This window comes from Sturnira hondurensis, unplaced genomic scaffold (genome assembly GCF_014824575.4).
Source record: "Sturnira hondurensis isolate 20B ecotype Veracruz unplaced genomic scaffold, ASM1482457v3 Scaffold0017436, whole genome shotgun sequence".
Taxonomy (NCBI): Eukaryota; Metazoa; Chordata; class Mammalia; order Chiroptera; family Phyllostomidae; genus Sturnira; species Sturnira hondurensis.
Window position 1 is genome coordinate 19,563,669 of NW_028090067.1, and position 16,742 is coordinate 19,580,410.

At 61.9% G+C, this 16,742-nt stretch overlaps 2 protein-coding genes across 2 annotated transcripts; both read right to left on the reverse strand.

Annotated features, from left to right (window-relative positions):
- On the reverse strand, positions 1-5,636 carry SHISA8 (shisa family member 8). Its single transcript, XM_037068437.1, has 4 exons — positions 4,653-5,636; positions 1,801-1,934; positions 877-1,020; positions 1-626 (listed from the first exon to the last, which is right to left on the reverse strand). The coding sequence occupies exons 1-4, from the start codon at positions 5,174-5,176 to the stop codon at positions 232-234; spliced, it is 1,197 nt and encodes a 398-aa protein (XP_036924332.1). The 5' UTR covers positions 5,177-5,636; the 3' UTR covers positions 1-231.
- Positions 5,637-12,798: 7,162 nt separating this feature from the next.
- Positions 12,799-16,742, reverse strand: TNFRSF13C (TNF receptor superfamily member 13C). Its single transcript, XM_037068098.1, has 3 exons — positions 16,582-16,742; positions 15,992-16,315; positions 12,799-15,528 (listed from the first exon to the last, which is right to left on the reverse strand). The coding sequence occupies exons 1-3, from the start codon at positions 16,703-16,705 to the stop codon at positions 15,347-15,349; spliced, it is 630 nt and encodes a 209-aa protein (XP_036923993.1). The 5' UTR covers positions 16,706-16,742; the 3' UTR covers positions 12,799-15,346.

Genomic DNA, 16,742 nt, shown 5'->3' on the forward strand with positions numbered 1-16,742 from the left:
TCCCCTCAGGTCCAAGCTGGGGCTCCTTTATTCTCAGGGATGGGAGCCACAGAGGAGGGTTTATTTACATGAGGGACCTGGGCCATAGGGCCCCTGTCCAGTTTGGCCAGGCAGAACGGCTGGACTCACACTGACGGTGCCCCTGCCCCTTGTGACCTGGGCCCCTGGACCAGGCCAACGCGGAGGATCCCTGGTAGACGCGATGCCTCAGAAGAACCAACAGCCCCACCTTCACACGGTGACCTCAGCTTTGCTGTTGGTGCTCAGATGCCCGGATGCTCGGCCCGCGCAGCCGTAAAGGCCTGGGGGCTGCGTGCCGAAGGCTTCGGGCAGCTTCTTTACGCTGAACTGGCGCCGGGGTGGGCGGATGGAGCCCGGGGGAGCAGGGGACGCCTGAGCCGCCAGGTGGCCGCAGATGACAGGCCGAGCCAGGCGGCTGGTGGTCCAGGCCTTGCAGTGGCCCGTCGGGGCGGGGCCGGCGGGGGGCGCATAGCCAGGAGGGGCCCACGGGCAGGCGTCAGGCAGCGCGGGCAAGTCCTCTGGGGGCTGCGGGGCCCGCGCCGGCAGGGTCAGTGGGGCGGGGGTGGATGCTGGAAAATGCTGGTAGAAGTCCTGCCGGGCGGCCTCTGTGGGGACAGAGCGACAGAGCGGGGCGTGTGGGGGCAGGGCAGGGATAGGCCGTCTGAGACGGGGCTTTCCACGCCGCCGGGGGGCTCTGGGTCCCGTGAAGGGTCCCAGCCAGTCTGCCTGGTCAGGGGGTGGGGCACAGCGGCGTGGTGGTGGGGGGGCACTGCTGGCTGGAGCGCTGACCAGCAAGGTTGGGGTCTCTGCCACTCCAGTGAGCCCCGCGCTCCCTGCACAGACTCGGCCACTCACCTGACAGCTTCAGCGTGGCCGCCTTGAGGGTGGGGTACTTAGCGTGGTCCCGCTGCAGCGTCCTGCTGTTGCCACCCTGCAGCCGGGGGCCACGCAGGGGTCCCAGTGTCGCCGACCCCAGGGGCCCGTTGTGGCGTTTCTTGTCTAGAGCAGGGGAGGGGGAAGACGAGACTCAGCCCGCTGACCAGAGGGCTCTGCAGTACACTGCCACCGCGTAGTGGCCCGCTCCCCAACTGCAGTTCAGGTGGGTGGCTCTTTGGGTGAGACTGAAAGTGGAGCCCGTCTTCATGGCACAATTTCCAGCGTCCGGAACAGGGCCTGGCTCAGAATGACATGAATAGCAGCCGGTCCTAAGTGGGTGCTAACCTAACAGGATGACTCGCCAGGCACTGAGTCCCAGGACCTGACCTGGCGGAGAGGGAGGAAACGTCTGGGCGTTAGAGCCCACCTAGGTGGTGGGGGGAGAGAGAGAGAGTGAGTGTGTGTGTGTGTGTGTGTGTGTGTGTGTTGGAGGGTGCCGTCAAGCCTGCCTCTACAACAAGAGGCCAAGAGGAAGGCTCCAGCCTAGAGAAAAAGGCCTGCAGGAGGCCATAGACCCTGGCCAGGCAGACCCCAGGGTGCTGAGCTGGAGCATGGAACCACAACCTGAGCCGGCGATCCCTTTATCTGGAACCTCCCTTGAGTCCTTGAGGCTGGAGGTTGCAGGACCCCCTGCAGAGGATTCCATCCCCCCGGGACGCCTACTGGTGTGCCCATCCCCCACTCACACCTGCGGAGGCAGCAGTTCACTTCCCTTGGGGAAGCAGTCCTCTCGAGCCTCTCACCCCTCAGCACAGCCAGCCCTTCCCTTGCTCCCAGACCCATGACAGCCCAGGGAGACCCAGTGCTGTGGATTAGCAGATGCCCGCCCCTCGGCCTGCTCACCGGTGCTGTTGTGGGGGGAGCCCCGGGGGAGGCCATCACCCATCTGCACCTGGACATAGCTACCCAGAGGTGGACCCAGAGGCGGAGGCAGTGGCTCCTGGGGGCCGGGTTGCTTCAGAAGTTCAGTCAGTGTCCTGTGAAAAAGAGTGATGAGACACAGCACCCCCCAGGTGCCTGCTTCCCCATCGCCCAGGCTCTGCCCTATTGAAGGCCAGCCCCAGCCACCACTACCTCACTGTGTGGCCCCAGGCAACTCTCTCAACCTCTCTGGGCCTTCCTTCTTTTCCCCTCAGATTGACTTTACACATCTAGTTTCCCCCACCAGGCACAACCTGTGGCCCCAACATGGCCACTTCCCGCCGCAGGTGAGGAGACTGATGGGCTAGTGTGACGAAGGCCCCTGGTTTTCAAAACCCTCCCCCTGGCCCTGGAGCCCACTCTCGGAGACCCTTGAGTTCAGCCTCCTCCCTCAACACAAGTCCCGTGAGCGTGTCAGTCACCTGGGGCTGCTGTTGCTTCTGCTGACAGTATTTTTCCTCCATCTCCTCCCATAAAACTACCCATTCTTCAAGCCCCACCAGCATGCCTCCTCCAGGAAGCCTAAAGAAGTCCCTCCTAGCCCTGGCCAGGTGGCTCAGTTGATTGGAGCATCATCCTGTACACTGGAAAAGGTCGTGGGTTTGATCCCCAGTCAGGGCACATACCTAGGTTGGGGTCCATTCCCTGGTCAGGGCACATATGAGAAGCAAGCAGTCGGTATTTTTCTCTCACATCAATGTTTGCCCCCCTCTCTCCACTCCCTCCTCTCTCTAAATCTATAAAACTACACCCTTGAGTGAGTATTTAAAAAGGGGGGTCTACCTAACTCCCCTCCTGCAGTGGGGTCTTCTGCCGGGTCCTGGGACGAAGCTGCCGGCACAGGCATGGAGGACCGACAGATGAGGGAGCGGGAGCCCCCCTGCGGCAGCCCAACAGCAGAGGCTGTGTGACCTTGGGCAGTGACCCCAATCCAGCTGTGACAGCGTCTGACATAGCCTTCCCAGCAAACAGCCAGGCCCAGCCTGCAGCCCAGCTGCCTTCGGCACCCACATCCCATGATTTTCTCCCAGCTCCCTCCGACCCCCTTTGGGGTGGGGGCCTCAAACGGCTCTTTCATGAAGAATCACGCTGGAGGTGGGACCCCCAGGGCAGGCACGGTTTGGCTGTGATGCGGCAGGGTCTGGGAGCTGCCTTGTGCCTGCCTGAGCTGACCTGCACGGGCTGCCCACCCCTCAGCCGCCCGCTCGTCTCTGGGCCAACACCCCTCCGTCAGCTCTCCCAAACACCTGAGTAATTTTCATTCCTTTGTGCCTTTGCACAAACTTTCTCTAGGGACAGACTTCGGCTCCCGTCTAAGCCCTCTATGAAGCCTTTCCTGACCGTCAATCTCGACATGGCAGGATTAAGGGGGAGACGTGACGGGAGCACAGGAGTTTGCAACACACCCACAGGTGAGATCGAGTTGGGTTTCAGGTCTCTCCGCAGGAGAAAAGGGGGTCAGGACACAGGGATCCTGAAGCTCAAAGAGGAAAGGACTGACCCTGGCCTCATAGCACATTAAGTGTGGGCCAGCTCTTCCTGAATCTTCACCAGACCTGCTTCCCAGTCCATGCAGATGCAGCAGGTTCAAGGTGAACTGAATGTGTCGGCTAGGCTGCCCCAGTCAGCCCCTCTCTACCATCACGGCCCTCAGGTCCTGTTGCCCCACTCGGGTCAAGGACATGCCCTAGCCTCTCTCCCCCACCACTCGTGAGGGACTCCAGGCCCAGGGGGCCTCTGCCTTGCCCCTCCAGGGCCCAGGCTCAGAGCCTCCACAGGTTCCAGCTCAGCTCCACCCTGCAGCCGTCTGAGAGGGTGAGCTAAATGGTCTGGGGAAAAGGGGTGCTGTGGGGCTCCAAGGAAGTGCTCATCCTCTGTCCCTGAGGTCTAGGAGTGGGAAAGCATCCACAGCTGGCCCGCCCAGGCATGGGGACTTCTGTTGTCACTTCTAAATACTAGCTTGTCACATGCAGTGTCAGCAACCTCCATGCCCAAAGGAAATGGGACTTGGGTGAGTGAGGGCCCAAACCCCAGGACATGAGGGAGGCTGGGGGCCTGTGAGTGTGGGTGAGGGTTCCAGGGTCAGGACAGAGTCCCCGAGTCCCTAACCCAGTGAGGAGGGGGACCGGGTCTGGGACATGCCACTTTACACAAAGCTCAGAACTCCACAAGCACCTGGCCAGGCCTCCCACATGCGTCTCTCCCTCTCTAGGGGTACTGAGTGGGGTGAGCTGGGGGAGCCTTCTGAAACCTGAAGGAAAGGTCAGGCCTGAGTCACAGCGCCGGGAGGGCAGGGAGAGAGGCTGAAGGAGGGAGAAGTGAGGGGAGAAGTGGGAGGGAGACAGCCAAGAGGGCTGCAGAACATGCCCCTACCCGCCCTTCCCTTCCGGCCCAAGACACCCAACCCTACGCCCCACCCCGACCCCACACTACTGGGGGTCAGGCTCCAGACCCCCTCCCCTGGGCGCTGACATTGTGCCCTCCGCCCACTCGGGAGGAGACGGGGAGCCGCGGGGGAGGGCGGCCCGGCACCCAGCTCTGCCAGAAGGTCAAGGGGAGACAGGGCGGTATCGACTGTCTCCCTCCGTGAAGTGGGGGCTGGGGGGAGACAGACCCGGAGACAGACAGGCAGGAAGAACCCGGAGGGGGAGGCTGTCAAGAGGACCAGAGTCCCGAGAGGGGCACGAAGGGCGGAGGGTATCGAGGAGGCGCCCGCCGGGTAGACGGGCTGTCCAAGCGGAATGTGTGGGGACCCCCGGTCGGTGCGCGCTCACCTGGTCACCGTGCGCCGCGCGCGTGGACTGTGCGCCTTCTCCAGGCCCAGGCGCACCCCGATGCCCGCCAGCACCAGCAGCGCGGCGACGCCGCACACCGCGTAGACAGCTGTGTGGCTGCGCTCGCGGCCCGGGTCCCGGGGCACCGCGGGGTCTCGCGCTCGCGCCGGCGGCCGGCCGGTCTGCACCCAGGCCGGCGTGTCGTAGTTGGAACAGCGGCTCTGATCCAGGCGCCGCGGCCCGTCGTGGCAGCAAAAGCGGTAGCCGCACGTGCCGCAGCAGAAGCTGTAGGGGCCGGAGCTGCAGTTGAAGGGCGGGTCCCACTGGCCCATCACGTCGTAGTAGCCTCGGCAGCGGTCGCCGCCGGCCGGGGCCGCCGTGCTGGGGGCCGCGGCCTCCTGGGCCTCGGGGGCCCCCGCGCCGCCCGACGGCGGCCGCGCCAGAAGCAGCAACAGCGCCAGCGCCAGCCGGAGCCCCGGCGGGCCGACGCCGCGGCGCAGCTCCAGCACGCCGGCCCGCGCCATCGGGCCCGCACCTTCGGCTACAGCGCCCCGCGCATGGCGGCGCGCCGCGGCTCCCTCCGTGCCCGCGGGGGTCGCGCGGGGCCCGCTCCCCAGGCGCTGGCTCCCGGCGGATGCCTTCCTGTCCGTCAGCCTCCTCCGAGGACCCCAGACCCGGGTGGGCTCGCCCCGAGCTCTCGGGGCCGGTGGGCGCGTCCTCCGCCTGGGCTCACCTCGGGCTGGAGACGGCGGGTCTGCGCCCAGGGACGTCCCCGGGTCCGGGCGGCGGGTCCTCACCTGCGCGCCGGCCCGCGCCGCTCCCGGGCCCGGCGGGTGTGCGGGTCCCGGGCCTAGCGGGGACGGCCTTCCCGCCGCCCGCTCCGCGCTGCCCGCGCTCCGGCTGCGGCTCCGGCTCCCGCTCCGCGCGGACTGGGGCGGGCGGGGGAGGAGGGAGGGAGCGCGGGAAGGAGCGAGCGGAGCCGGGGGAGGAGCGCGGCCGCCTGCAGGGGCGGGAGGGGACGCGGCGGGGCCCGCACGGCCCGGACGCCCCTCAGGACCTGCCCCGAAGGCCTCTCCCGGTCTTTCCTCCGAACTGGGCGCTGCGGGGGTTCGGCTTCGGCCCCCGGGCTGGTGCTTTGGACACCGGGCCCGCCGCGGCGCGCCTGTGCCTTCCAGGTGCGGGGACCGAGCAGCCCCGGGAATGTCGCTGCTGCCCCCACCCCTGCGCCTCCTCCGCGTCCCCTCCGTCAGTTCTGACCCGGACAGAGGTGGGACGCCGGGAAGTCCTTTCCCCTCTCTGCGTGCCGACTGTTCCCGCCTGTCACCCGGGAAGGAGACCCCCTGCAGAGCCGCTGCGCGGGGACAAATGTGGGTCCCCTTCCCGCGGCCCGGGCGCAGCGTTAACGCAGGGGTCGCGCCCCGGTCCCAGAACCTCCTGGACACTGGACTGGGGTCCTGAGGTGTCCGGATATCTACGGTGCCGACGGGCACGGCCGGGCCGGAGCCTCCCAGAGATCGCTCGGCCACCCCGTACGTGGGCCGAGTCCGTCTGCCGAGCCCCCGCAGGACCTGCGGGTCCTTTCACAAGCCCTGGGCGAGGGGGCGGGCAGGGAGCTTGGGCTGGCCGAGAGGGCGCTGGGCCTTGTTGATCTAAATTGGTCTACCTGGAGAGTGTGAACAAGCAACAGCGCCTTGCTTCTCTCCGCTTGTCTCGCATCTTAACTTGAAAAACTTCCTCGGGGCAGATTCATCATGTGCGCCCCCCCCCCCCAAGAGGCAGAGGTCACTATGGTATCTGCCCTTATCCGGGTGGGAACACCAAGGGGGTTTGGTCCAGTGTCTCCAGAGAGAGCAGGGCCACGCCGTATCTGCTGCATGAATGAACGAAGTGACTCTGGTCTCCAGTGCCTATAAAGTGAAGTGTTGGGGCTCATCGGTCCGCTCCCCTTCGAATCCTGTCTTCACTCAGCGACTGGGATCAGCTTAGAAAGATAGAGGAGGTGGGAGAAGAGGGAACAGGATTTACATTTTAAGGAGGATCAAGTCCTGTTGCTGAGATAGGTATTAGTGGGCCAAGACAGGAGAGGGGGGTGGCCTCCTTACAACACCCAACCCCCCCAGCTAAAGGCAGCCCCTCACCTTCCTCCACCCACAAATGTGCCTCTGATCCAGCCCCAAAGACCCCACCCTGTTGAAACACTATTACAAATTTGGAGAAAAAGGAAATAAGCAAAGGAATGAAATGAGATCACCTTAACCCCATCACCGGGGGCAACCAAAGCTAAAATATGTCGGACTTTACATACCATTTTTTTTTATAAATTCTTTTTTTTTAAAGATTTTATTTATTTATTTATCTTTAGAGGGGAAGGAGAGAGGGAGAGAAACATCAGTGTATGGTTGCCTTTTGTGCGTCCCCTGCTGGGAGTTGGCCTGCAGGGAACTGGACTACAACCCAGGCATGTGCCCTGACTGGGAATCGAACCGTGATCCTCTGGTTCACAGGCCCACGCTCAATCCACTGAGCTACACCAGCCAGGGCCTACATACCATTTTGTAAATGGTTCTGTTTGCTCTTTCTTAAAAATTACCTTTCATCACCATATATTTGGCTCCCTTTGCTTAGTTTACATTTTGATGCCAAACTTTCAGTTTGTTATTCTGCTTAAGACTTTGTGGCTGTTTGTGGGTGCGTCCTTTCCTGCTTCCTGGAGGAACAGAACCCAGAGCACAGTCAGGTTTGGATCCATGCCCCCGCCCACCCTCTGCCCAGCTGCCCTCTAGGTTACCAGGGCTCCAAGGGTGGCTGATTCTCCACCCGACTGCCAGGTTTAAAAAGGCTTGTCTCAGCCTCCTGGGATTGTGGCCTCTTCCCAGGCAGGGTGACTCTACTGGGCCCAGAGCGCCTTCCTTTCTTGCCTGCACTGTCCTGGCATCTGTGGGTGCTCTGCTCAGCTCCCCCCGTGTTAACCCCCATATATGTATATATGGGTTGTAATATATATATGATCTCCATTTGTCCAACAAAGGAACATATTCCAGTCCCCTCCCACCCCAGGGACTGAGGTCCAACCCCCAGCTCCTCCCTCACCCATGCTTCCTCCCCATCTCAGTCTGGTTCAGTGGTCAGCCAGCAACCAGAGATGCCACACTGCCAGGTCCGTGCCCAGCACTCAATGCCCTCTCTGTATGAACAAACAGCCTGAGGAGGGGCCGGAGGGGGCAAAGCAAAGAGAGACCACAGCTGGCTGGTTGAGCCCTGGGCGTTGGCCATCCATTCAGCTGACACTCCCCCCAGGTGCCCAGCCATGTGCCAGGCCTGGGGACCCACACATGGAGTGGTCCGGCTTTGGAGCGACCCTTGGCCCAGGCTGCCCTCCAGGACCTGGGGTCTCGTTCCCTAGCACAGCACCAGAGCACTTGCCCCGTGTCTCCTCTGCTCGCCAGCCCCCAAGCCTGTGTCACCAAAAATTGTCCATTGATCCAGGCTTAAAATAACCCCTGGCATCTGCAGCGAGCCCCATGGGGCGGGCAGATGAGCCGAGTCTCTGAGCCTGAAGGGCACCTGCCCCGCCCCCCAGCTGTGAGTGCTGGCAGCTCCAGTGTGTGGTGTCTGCATGCTCAGGAACTTGAGCGAGGGTACATGCCCAGGGCTACTGTGACTGGTGCCTTCCCTGCCCCACGGGCATGTGTACACACGTGTGTGTCAGTGCGGGTGCACCTGTGAAAGCATGTTCTCTCCTCACTGTTGAGCCTCACTCAGTGCCCAGCTCTGGCTGTGCAAGGCTCAGGGTCCCGAGAGGTTGTGGATATTCGAGAAAGACTGTGCTGTGCCTCAGTGTCCCCATTTTATAGTTTCTTTTTTTCAAATATTTTATTCATTTATCTTTAGAGGGAAGGGAAGAAGAGAGGGAGAGAAACATCAAAGTATGGTTGCCTCTCGTGTGTCCCCCTGCTGGGAACCGGCCTGCAACCCAGGCATGTGCCCTGACTGGATATCAAACCGCGATCGTATGGTTCGCAGGCCCGAGCTCAATCCACTGAGCTACACCAGCCAGGGCTCAGTGTCCCCATTTTAGATGGTGGGTGACCAGTCTGCCCAGCCTTGGGCCAGGGGATCTGGGACTTACTAGAGAGAAACCCAAGCCCCAGAGAGAGGAAACGACTGCTGTGACTGGAGCACAGCCAGGAAGAGCCAGCGTCTGGCCTGGAACCTGCACCGTGAGCCCCAAACCTGCCCTCTGGCTAGTTCAGTGCCAAGAGAGAGAGAAGCTGGAGGGCCCTGGCCCCGAGTGGCCTGCGTTCCCGCACCCTGACAGTGCACCCAGTACCCGACTAACCGCCTGACCAGTGCTGGAGGCACCCTGACCCCTCTGGGGGCCCCCAGCCTTCCCACGGGCGGGTCTCTCTTCCTGGGAGCCTTCCCAGCCCCCCACACTGGGAGCTCCTACGTATCCTGCATGTTGGAGCCAGGCTAACGGGGTTGCAATTTCTGCTCTAATAGGGCCATTCAACCTTTCTAGGCCTCGGTTTTCTCATTGGAAAGGTGGGCTGCTGGCACGTCTGCCACAGGGCTGCAGGGAGAAGCCAGCCGGTCCTGCCAGAGGCGCCCTTGGACACAAGCAGCCTAGTGGGGACCCCCCCCACCCCCCCACCCCCGCCGTTGGGCTGAGAAGCTGGCCATTGCCACCAGGGGTGCCTCCCACAGTCTCAAAGCCCTCATTCCCGGTCCATTGTGCTTCCATTTTCTCCCTGATGGAGGCAGAGACTGTAGGCAGAAGACTGTGGACTCCCTGCCGGCGCAGATGGGTGCCAGCACTGGAAGAGGGTCTGGAGGGGAGGGCCCTCGCTCCTTTGTCTCCCTGACAGGCAGCTGGTGACTCAGGCTCCAGCTGCCTGTGGGAGGGAGGGGGTGCCAGGCCGCTTGAGGTCGTGAGGGAGTGGAGGACCCGGGTACAGGGAGCTGGGGCTTAGCTTCCCGTCTCAGCTCCCCAGTCACTCTCTCCCCAGCCCTCCCCTCCCCTCTTCGGCCTCGGGGAGTCCTACCCCAGACATCCCAGTTAATCCCCCTGCCTGGAGTGACCCCATGAGTCACCATCTTCAGGACCCTCCAAAGGCCCCTGTGAACCTGGAAGTCCGGAGCTGACCACCAAGACCGTAGGGCAGAAACGAATCCAGAGAGGACGGGGCTCGGCAAACGTCCACCCGGGACGCATCCGCCCTGCTCGGCAGGCCTGTGGGTTCCCCCAGGGACACACCTCTGAGGTCAGCACCGAGCCCAGAACTCGAGGGTGAGGTGTCCTCCCCACACCTTGCCCCAGAGTCCGGCCATGCCCTGCATTTGGGCCCCTGTGTCTCAGGGGGCTCACGGGGACCCGGACGCCACGTGAGTGCGGAGGAGTTTGTAAGGTTGTTCCCCTGCCAGATTCCACCCAGTATTCCCTCGCGCTCCCTCCGCTCGTCCACTGGCCTCTGGCCCCGCCCCTTTCTTGCCCTCTGGGGCTTGGGGTCCCTCAGCCCCGCCCCCCTCCTTGTCCCCGCCTCCGGGCTGCGCTTCCCGCGCGGACCTCCTCCCGTCGGGGTCAGGCACCTAGCGGTCGGCAATCGAGATGCCACCGGGGCTGGACCTCAGATTCTCTGCAGCTCAAAGGAGTGAGGAGACGCTCAGAGGCCCCCTGGGCAGCCCCCCAACCTTAAAGAGCCCCGGGAAACAGCAGAGCCGGAACGCAGGCTCTGTGTCTTCCTGGCTCCTCCCGACTCTCCTGTGACCTTGGGCAGTTGCTACTGCACCCGGACCCGGGGTCAGGACCAGGCAGCAGGACAGGGGCACAGGTTGGAGAGGGATCAGATTTCATCTCTAGGTGAGGAAGAGTTGGGCCTGATTCACCACAGCAGAGCAAGTAGGAGCCCATTCCGCCCCGAGGAATGCGGAGGGGTCTGGTGGCCTCTCAGAGGGGACGGGAACCGGTGACACACCAACAGTGGGACTGGAGGAGCGCTCGGGGTCCCTGAGGGTGGCTGTGTGCAGGCGGCAGGCCCGGCACCGCGAAGGCTCTCGCACAGCGGGTCCTGGGATTCAGGTCCCTCGGCCCAGCTCTCCAGCCCCTCTTCTTGCCCCTGTGACCCCACCTCCGCCCCCTCTCCTCCGCACCTAGTCCCCTGGGTCAGGAATGCCATTTCCCCGCTCCATCCCAGCAAGAAAACCGCCTTAGGATTCAGGTCATACCTCCTATTCTTCAAAGCACCCGCCCAGGGTCGCTGGATTAGTCTCCCCTCCACCCCCTGCTTGGGACACTCCCTGGCCCTGGAGGGGATCAACCTGTCCCATCATTGTGTCATGGTCGGTCTCTCCTATCAGACTAGGACCCAATGGCAGTGTCTGGGGCGGACCCAGCAACACCCAAGGCACGAGCAGGCGGGTCCGGGATCCCGGGAGATCCAGGGGCAGTAATGGATGAGCGACGGGGCGGTAACCGCTCTGGGAAACTGACTTCCAGAGTGGGGTCCCGGGTTGCTGAAGGTTGGGGGCTCGGCAGGAAGTGTCTGTGTCCCAGGGAGGGAAGGAGGCAGAGGCACTAGGCACTCCTGCTTGCCCTTTGACCCCTTTAATCTCCAATGGCTGGGTGGCCTGCAGGCTCCATTTTGAAGGTAGGGATTCAGGCCCAGAGCAATGCCACCAGCTTCTGGAGGTAAGGGCTCAGTGGGACAGCCCTTGCTGAGACAGGGCAAGGTCAGGGGTCAGGCCCCTCCTTCCTGGCCTCACCAGCTGGGCCACCCCTCCCCCATCCTGAGCACAGGGCTGCAGGGCAGGAAGTGAAAGATGCCTGCAGGAAGCCCCAGGAGGAACTGAGACTTCAGCCAGCCCCGCCCCTGACCCCCTCTTTAGGCCAGACGCACAGGCTAAGGGGAGGGGGCTGCTTCCCTTGGTTCTCACCCCAAAGCGCAGTTCTTCCAGGGTCCACCCTGGATCCCCTTTACTGCAAAAAGAGACCCCTAGGGACAGAAACCTTTGAGTAATGATGAAAGCAAGGAGTAGAACCTGGAGTCGGTCCCTCAAGGAGGGCACCTGGGTTGACGACCTTCTGCACGGGGCAGGGACAGGGGTGGGAGCCTGGGTCTAGCCCAGTCTGGCTCTACTTTACTGTATCTCTAGCCAGATCCCTTCACCCCTCTGGGCCTCTCTTCTCCTGTCAGCAAGATGGGCCATAAAACCTCTGTCCAGGAACATGGACTGGTCCAGATGGGCAGAAAAGCAATTCAAACAACAGGGGCCCTTAAAAAGGTAGCAACAACTCTCCTTCTGGGAGACACTCAGGCACCCCGCACAGGAGGGAATGCAGCCTCCAGTGCGATGCAAGGCGGCCAGGGCCCCAGACGCTATGTGTGCCATTTTTTCCTACAGACATACCTGTGATGAAGGTTCACTTATAAATTAGGCACAGTAAGAGATCAACAATAATTAATAATAAAACAGAACAATAGACTGTAGTAAAAGTTATGTGAATGTGGCCCCTTTGCAGTCTGTATGGCCTCGGCACTTTCTGGCACCGCAGGCTGCCGCGGGTTAGAGCATGTTTTTTGTTCATGTCTTTTTTTAAATAAAGATGTTATTTATTTATTTTTAGAAAGAGAAAGGGAGGGAAAAAGCAAGGCAGGGAAACATCAGCATGAGAGAGAAACATTGATCAGTTGCCTCTCATACCCACCCAGACAGGGAACCGCAACCCAGGCATGGGCCCTGAATGGGGACTCAAACCCGCGACCTTTCCGGTTTGTGGGACGGGGCTCAGCCAGCTAAGCCACACCAGCCATGTCTTTCACTCACAGATGCAATGCTTTCTCCACTCCACCTAACCGCTTACCACGCACTGACAGCAAAACCAGCAGGGATTTCTTTTTCTTCCTCCACAATTTCATGGACATATTTGTCCTTACTGTAGATCTTAGTGGCTTCAGCATACAATTTCTTTCCTTTCCTTATTAGAGTAGAACACTTTTATCTTTTCACTTAAAGGAAGCACTTCAAGGCTTCAAGGCTTTGGCATATCTGAATTGCCAGCATCACTACCCTGGTGCTTTGGGGCCACATTAAGTAAAATAAGGGTGACTTGAATCCCAGCGTTGTATCTGATAACCAAGATGGCTAAGTGACCGAGGGGCAGGGAGCAGGCACCCCATGGAGACAGACGCTGCCCAAAGGCAGGTTTGCGTCCCAGGCAGGGCAGCTCGAGAGCTCAGCATGCCACTCAGGACAACGCGCCGCTTAAAACTCACAAGTTGTTTGTGTCTGGACCCTCCCACGTAATATTATCAGACCACAGCTGACCCCAGGCAGCCAACAGTGAAACTGTGGGTGAAGGGGGACCACTGTATAAACGGAACAAAAACAAATGCCCCGGGGGCAAACTTTTCCAACATTTGTAAGGTTTTCATCTTGTTTACGAAGGACATGAAGACAAGGGACAGTCAGGACACGAACTCCGAGGTACAGCATGATGACAGGGACACAGAAAACCCGCACTTGGGCCTGGGGCTCTGGGTGGTAGGCCGTTTCTCTGTAGATCCCATCCTAGATGGCGGCCTCAAACTTTCCAAAGTGTCTACAAAATGCGTGCCTTGATTTTTTAAAATAGAAAACATTTGTTTAAAGCAAACACAAACACTCCCCCAGACTCGCCCCCTTCAGGTACTATTTTAAAGAGCAAATGAAGTAATCCTGAGAAGGCTGCTTAGAAAACAATGCCCAGGACTGAGGCCCCTGGGAGGTGGGGTCCTTTCAGGGGCTGGGGAGACTGACTCCCCTCCTTGCCCACCTGGCCCCTGCTCCTGGTTCTTCCTGAATAGACCCCCTCTGTTATTTGCTGGATGACAGTGATGCCAAGTCTTCTCCTCTGGGCCTCAGTTTCCTCATCTGTAAAATGGGGGGTGGGACGGGGTGGGGCATGAGGATTCTCCAAGATTCTTTCCAGTCCTCCTCCTCTGAGGGTCACGGGCCAGAGAGAACTTCGCACCCAGCCCCCATGTTTCAGAAAGGGAAACAGACTGGAGGGGAAGCACCCACTAGCCAGGGGTTAGCTAGGGGTCGGTCAGCCAGGAGCCAGCCGAGGTACCAGAGGTTTGCATGTCTAGGCCCCAGAGGAGTTTCAACGGCTTGTTTCACCTCCAAGGCCCAGCCCTCAGCTCTGGGGCTCCACGGAGGGGAAAGGTGTGTTGGGCACCCCTCCACGGAGGGGAAAGGTGGGAGTGGCCCCAGAGATGGGGGAGGGTGGATGCCTGGGGCCATTCTGGGACTGCCCCTCACCCTCTGGCCTACTGCCTGCCACCTGACCTTATCACAGCCACCTGGCTTCCTTGAGGGAGGGGCATCTGAGATGGTTCACAGAGGGAGCAGAGGGAGGGGAAGAGACACAGATGTGAGAGTCCAGGTCCTGGGGGCTCCAAATGCTGCCATCTGCTGACAGTGTTCTAGGCAGGAAGCGAGGGTAGTGGCCAGGCGACTCAGACGTCAACTCACGGAGAGGGAGAGGCAAGCTGAGAGCTTCAGCCCACGGGACAGAGTGTAGCCAAGGTCCTACAGCGGGACGAAAAGGTACCCAGAACCTCCTCTTGTGACTTGCAGCCCAGTGGTCCTTCCAGGATGCTGAGCTGTAAGAAGTTCCAAGGACACTATGCAGGGCGGAGTCCCGGTCAGGTCTAGCCCTGAGAAGAAGGGCTGGCGGGAGAGGCTGACTGAGCGTGCAGTGTGGTCCGGAGGCCCAGGCAGGGCAGGCGGCACCAGTGCCTGAGAAGCAGTTCCACTGGGGTAGTGGGTGACCCCAGGGGCTGGCACAGAATGGCCAAGTGATCCCAGCCCTTGGGCCCAGTGCTTGAAGAGGGCAGGCCACAGATAGGAGGGAACTCAAGGGACACTGAGTCCAGCTGGTTCAAGGCCATGGGCCTATGAACGCAGATCCTGGGCCCTTCCCTGTGCACAGCTGAGTGAGCTTTGGAGGCAGCTGGGACCCAGCTGGTCTCCGAGGGAGCCGCCTGTCAGTGCGGTGCCTTTGCAGCCCCACCCCAGGGGATGTGGACTTCCTCCCAAGGGTGAGTCTTGGGCTCTAGGGACTGCCCCTGGAGGGCAAATGGCATCATGGATCCTAGCAGACTGGGCCCAGCTCAGGGTTGCCACTAGGGTGCAGATACCTGAGAATCAGCACAATCCAGGCTATTTCTTAACATCATCTTGTGTTAAATCCACAAGTGAGCCCATCGGTTGGTTTTCGGTCAGCGTGAGAGCCGTGTGCATTGGTTTAGAAGCAGGACAGCCCCGAGAGCAAGCAGTAAAGAAATACAACGCTCAGCTACAAATCATGCCTCGTCCCACTCGGTCCTTTTCCTAGAGTCACCCCGGCTCACCAGTGCCTTCCGCTCTCTAAAAGCAAACTCCAGCCTGAAGGGCCCGATCGCTGCCAAGCACAGGAGCTCTTGCTCAAGTCACAGCCTCCGAAGGCCCCACACGAGGTAGGGTTTTAACCCAAACATTGACACACGGCGCAAGACAGCGGGACAGCTGAACCCTGTGGTCTGCAGCCTCCGTCTGCAGGGTGGCCTGGTTTCCAGAAAAGGGGCAGGTAGGTGCTGGGAGGAAGAGCTGAATTCAAGCTGCTGGCCGATGGCTCCAGGGTGGACAAGGGCCACCTCCTGCCCCTTCTGTCGCTACTGTTGCTCAGGGCCGGCTGTCTTGGTGGTCACCAGTTCAGTGGAGCCCAGCTCTGTAGCTGGCACGGGGACGCTGTGGGCAGGTGGGCCAGTGGCTGCATTTTCTCTGGGTGGAGGCCAGACTGGGGCTGTGGCATCAGGGGACCCAGAAGAGAGGACCACGACTTTATCCAGGGGCCCTGGAGGAGGGGAACGTGGGGTCAGAACTGGGTCACAACCTTCTCCATCCCTGTTCTGGAAGCCTCGCGGGCAGCACAGCCCTCCCGCTGAGGGGTGAGTGCACAGAGCCCCCGCCACAGAGGGAAAAGAGGGGACACACGATCGGCCCTCAGGACAGGAAGTGCTGAGCGGGCAGCAAAACGGGGTGCTGACAGGAGAGCGGAAGTACAGCAGCCAATCTGCCCATTGCCTGGGCTGCCCATTCCCGGAGAGGACAGGACAAGCCCCTCTCTCCCTGGGGCCTGGGTCTCCTCCTCGAAAGCCTGGGAGGCCATAGCTGTGTCCCTCACTTGAACAGGGGTCTCAGCCAGACACCCTCAGAGCAGCCCTTTCCCCCTTTTCTGCATGTCCCATGGAGCCCTGCCCCCCCATTTCCCTTGCCACCAGCTCTCACGGTGGGACCCTCCCGGACGGGGCACTCACCATCCTGCTCTCTCTCTGGGGCTCCCGGGGAAGCGGCCCCGCGCGTCCGCCGCCGCCTCAGGGCCACCAGGGCCACCAGGACCAGGACCAGGGCCAGCGCCAGGCCCAGCAGCGCCGGGGCGCCTAAGAGCAGCGCGGGCAGCGGCAACACGGGCTCGGCCTGGGCGGTCATCCCCGTGCCCACCGACTCCTGCTGCTGCAGCGGGGTCCTGGGCGCCAGGCTGCTCGGCTCAAGGACAGGCGGAGGGGACGGGGAGGGCGGGCAGGGGACACAGGGAGGGGAGGCGCGACCAGGGAAGAGTAAAAGGTCGGAGGGAGGCGAGGCTGGACCGGGGAGGAGGGAGGGAGGGCCGGGCGCGGAGAGGGTGGGGTCATGAAGAGGGGAGGAGAGAGACCGTGAGGGCCACGTGGGGATGGCTGCTCCCTGACGGCCCCTGCCCGCGACCCCAGCAGCCCGCGGCCCCCCCCCCCCCCCCCCCCCCCCGGCNGGGCCCCCCCCCCCCCCCCCGCGCCCGGGGCCGAGCGCCGGCACCGGCCCCTTCCCCCAGGGCCGCCGGGCCAGCGGGCCGTCGGAGGGAGTCGGCTCTTACCCGATCTCGGCTTCGGCGTCCGGAAGAGGCTGCAGGACACGCAGGAGCGGACCAGCGCGTCGAAGCACTGAGGCGAGACGCACTTGGTGGGGTCCGGCCCGCCCTGGCCCCCCGGGCCCCGCATGCTGCCGCCGCCACCGCCGCACCGCACACCCGCCGGG

Excerpts from the sequence above, each read along its gene's own strand:
- SHISA8 (XM_037068437.1), bottom strand. The coding sequence starts at position 5,176 with ATGGCGCGGGCCGGCGTGCTGGAGCTGCGCCGCGGCGTCGGCCCGCCG. Across the intron at positions 1,935-4,652 it reads GCGCGGCGCACGGTGACCAG|GACACTGACTGAACTTCTGA; the intron begins GTGAGCGCGCAC and ends TCTTTTTCACAG. Across the intron at positions 627-876 it reads GGCCACGCTGAAGCTGTCAG|AGGCCGCCCGGCAGGACTTC; the intron begins GTGAGTGGCCGA and ends CTGTCCCCACAG.
- TNFRSF13C (XM_037068098.1), bottom strand. The coding sequence starts at position 16,705 with ATGCGGGGCCCGGGGGGCCAGGGCGGGCCGGACCCCACCAAGTGCGTC. Across the intron at positions 16,316-16,581 it reads GACGCCGAAGCCGAGATCGG|CCTCGCCTCCCTCCGACCTT; the intron begins GTAAGAGCCGAC and ends TCCCCGGTCCAG. Across the intron at positions 15,529-15,991 it reads CCCAGAGAGAGAGCAGGATG|GGCCCCTGGATAAAGTCGTG; the intron begins GTGAGTGCCCCG and ends CCCCTCCTCCAG.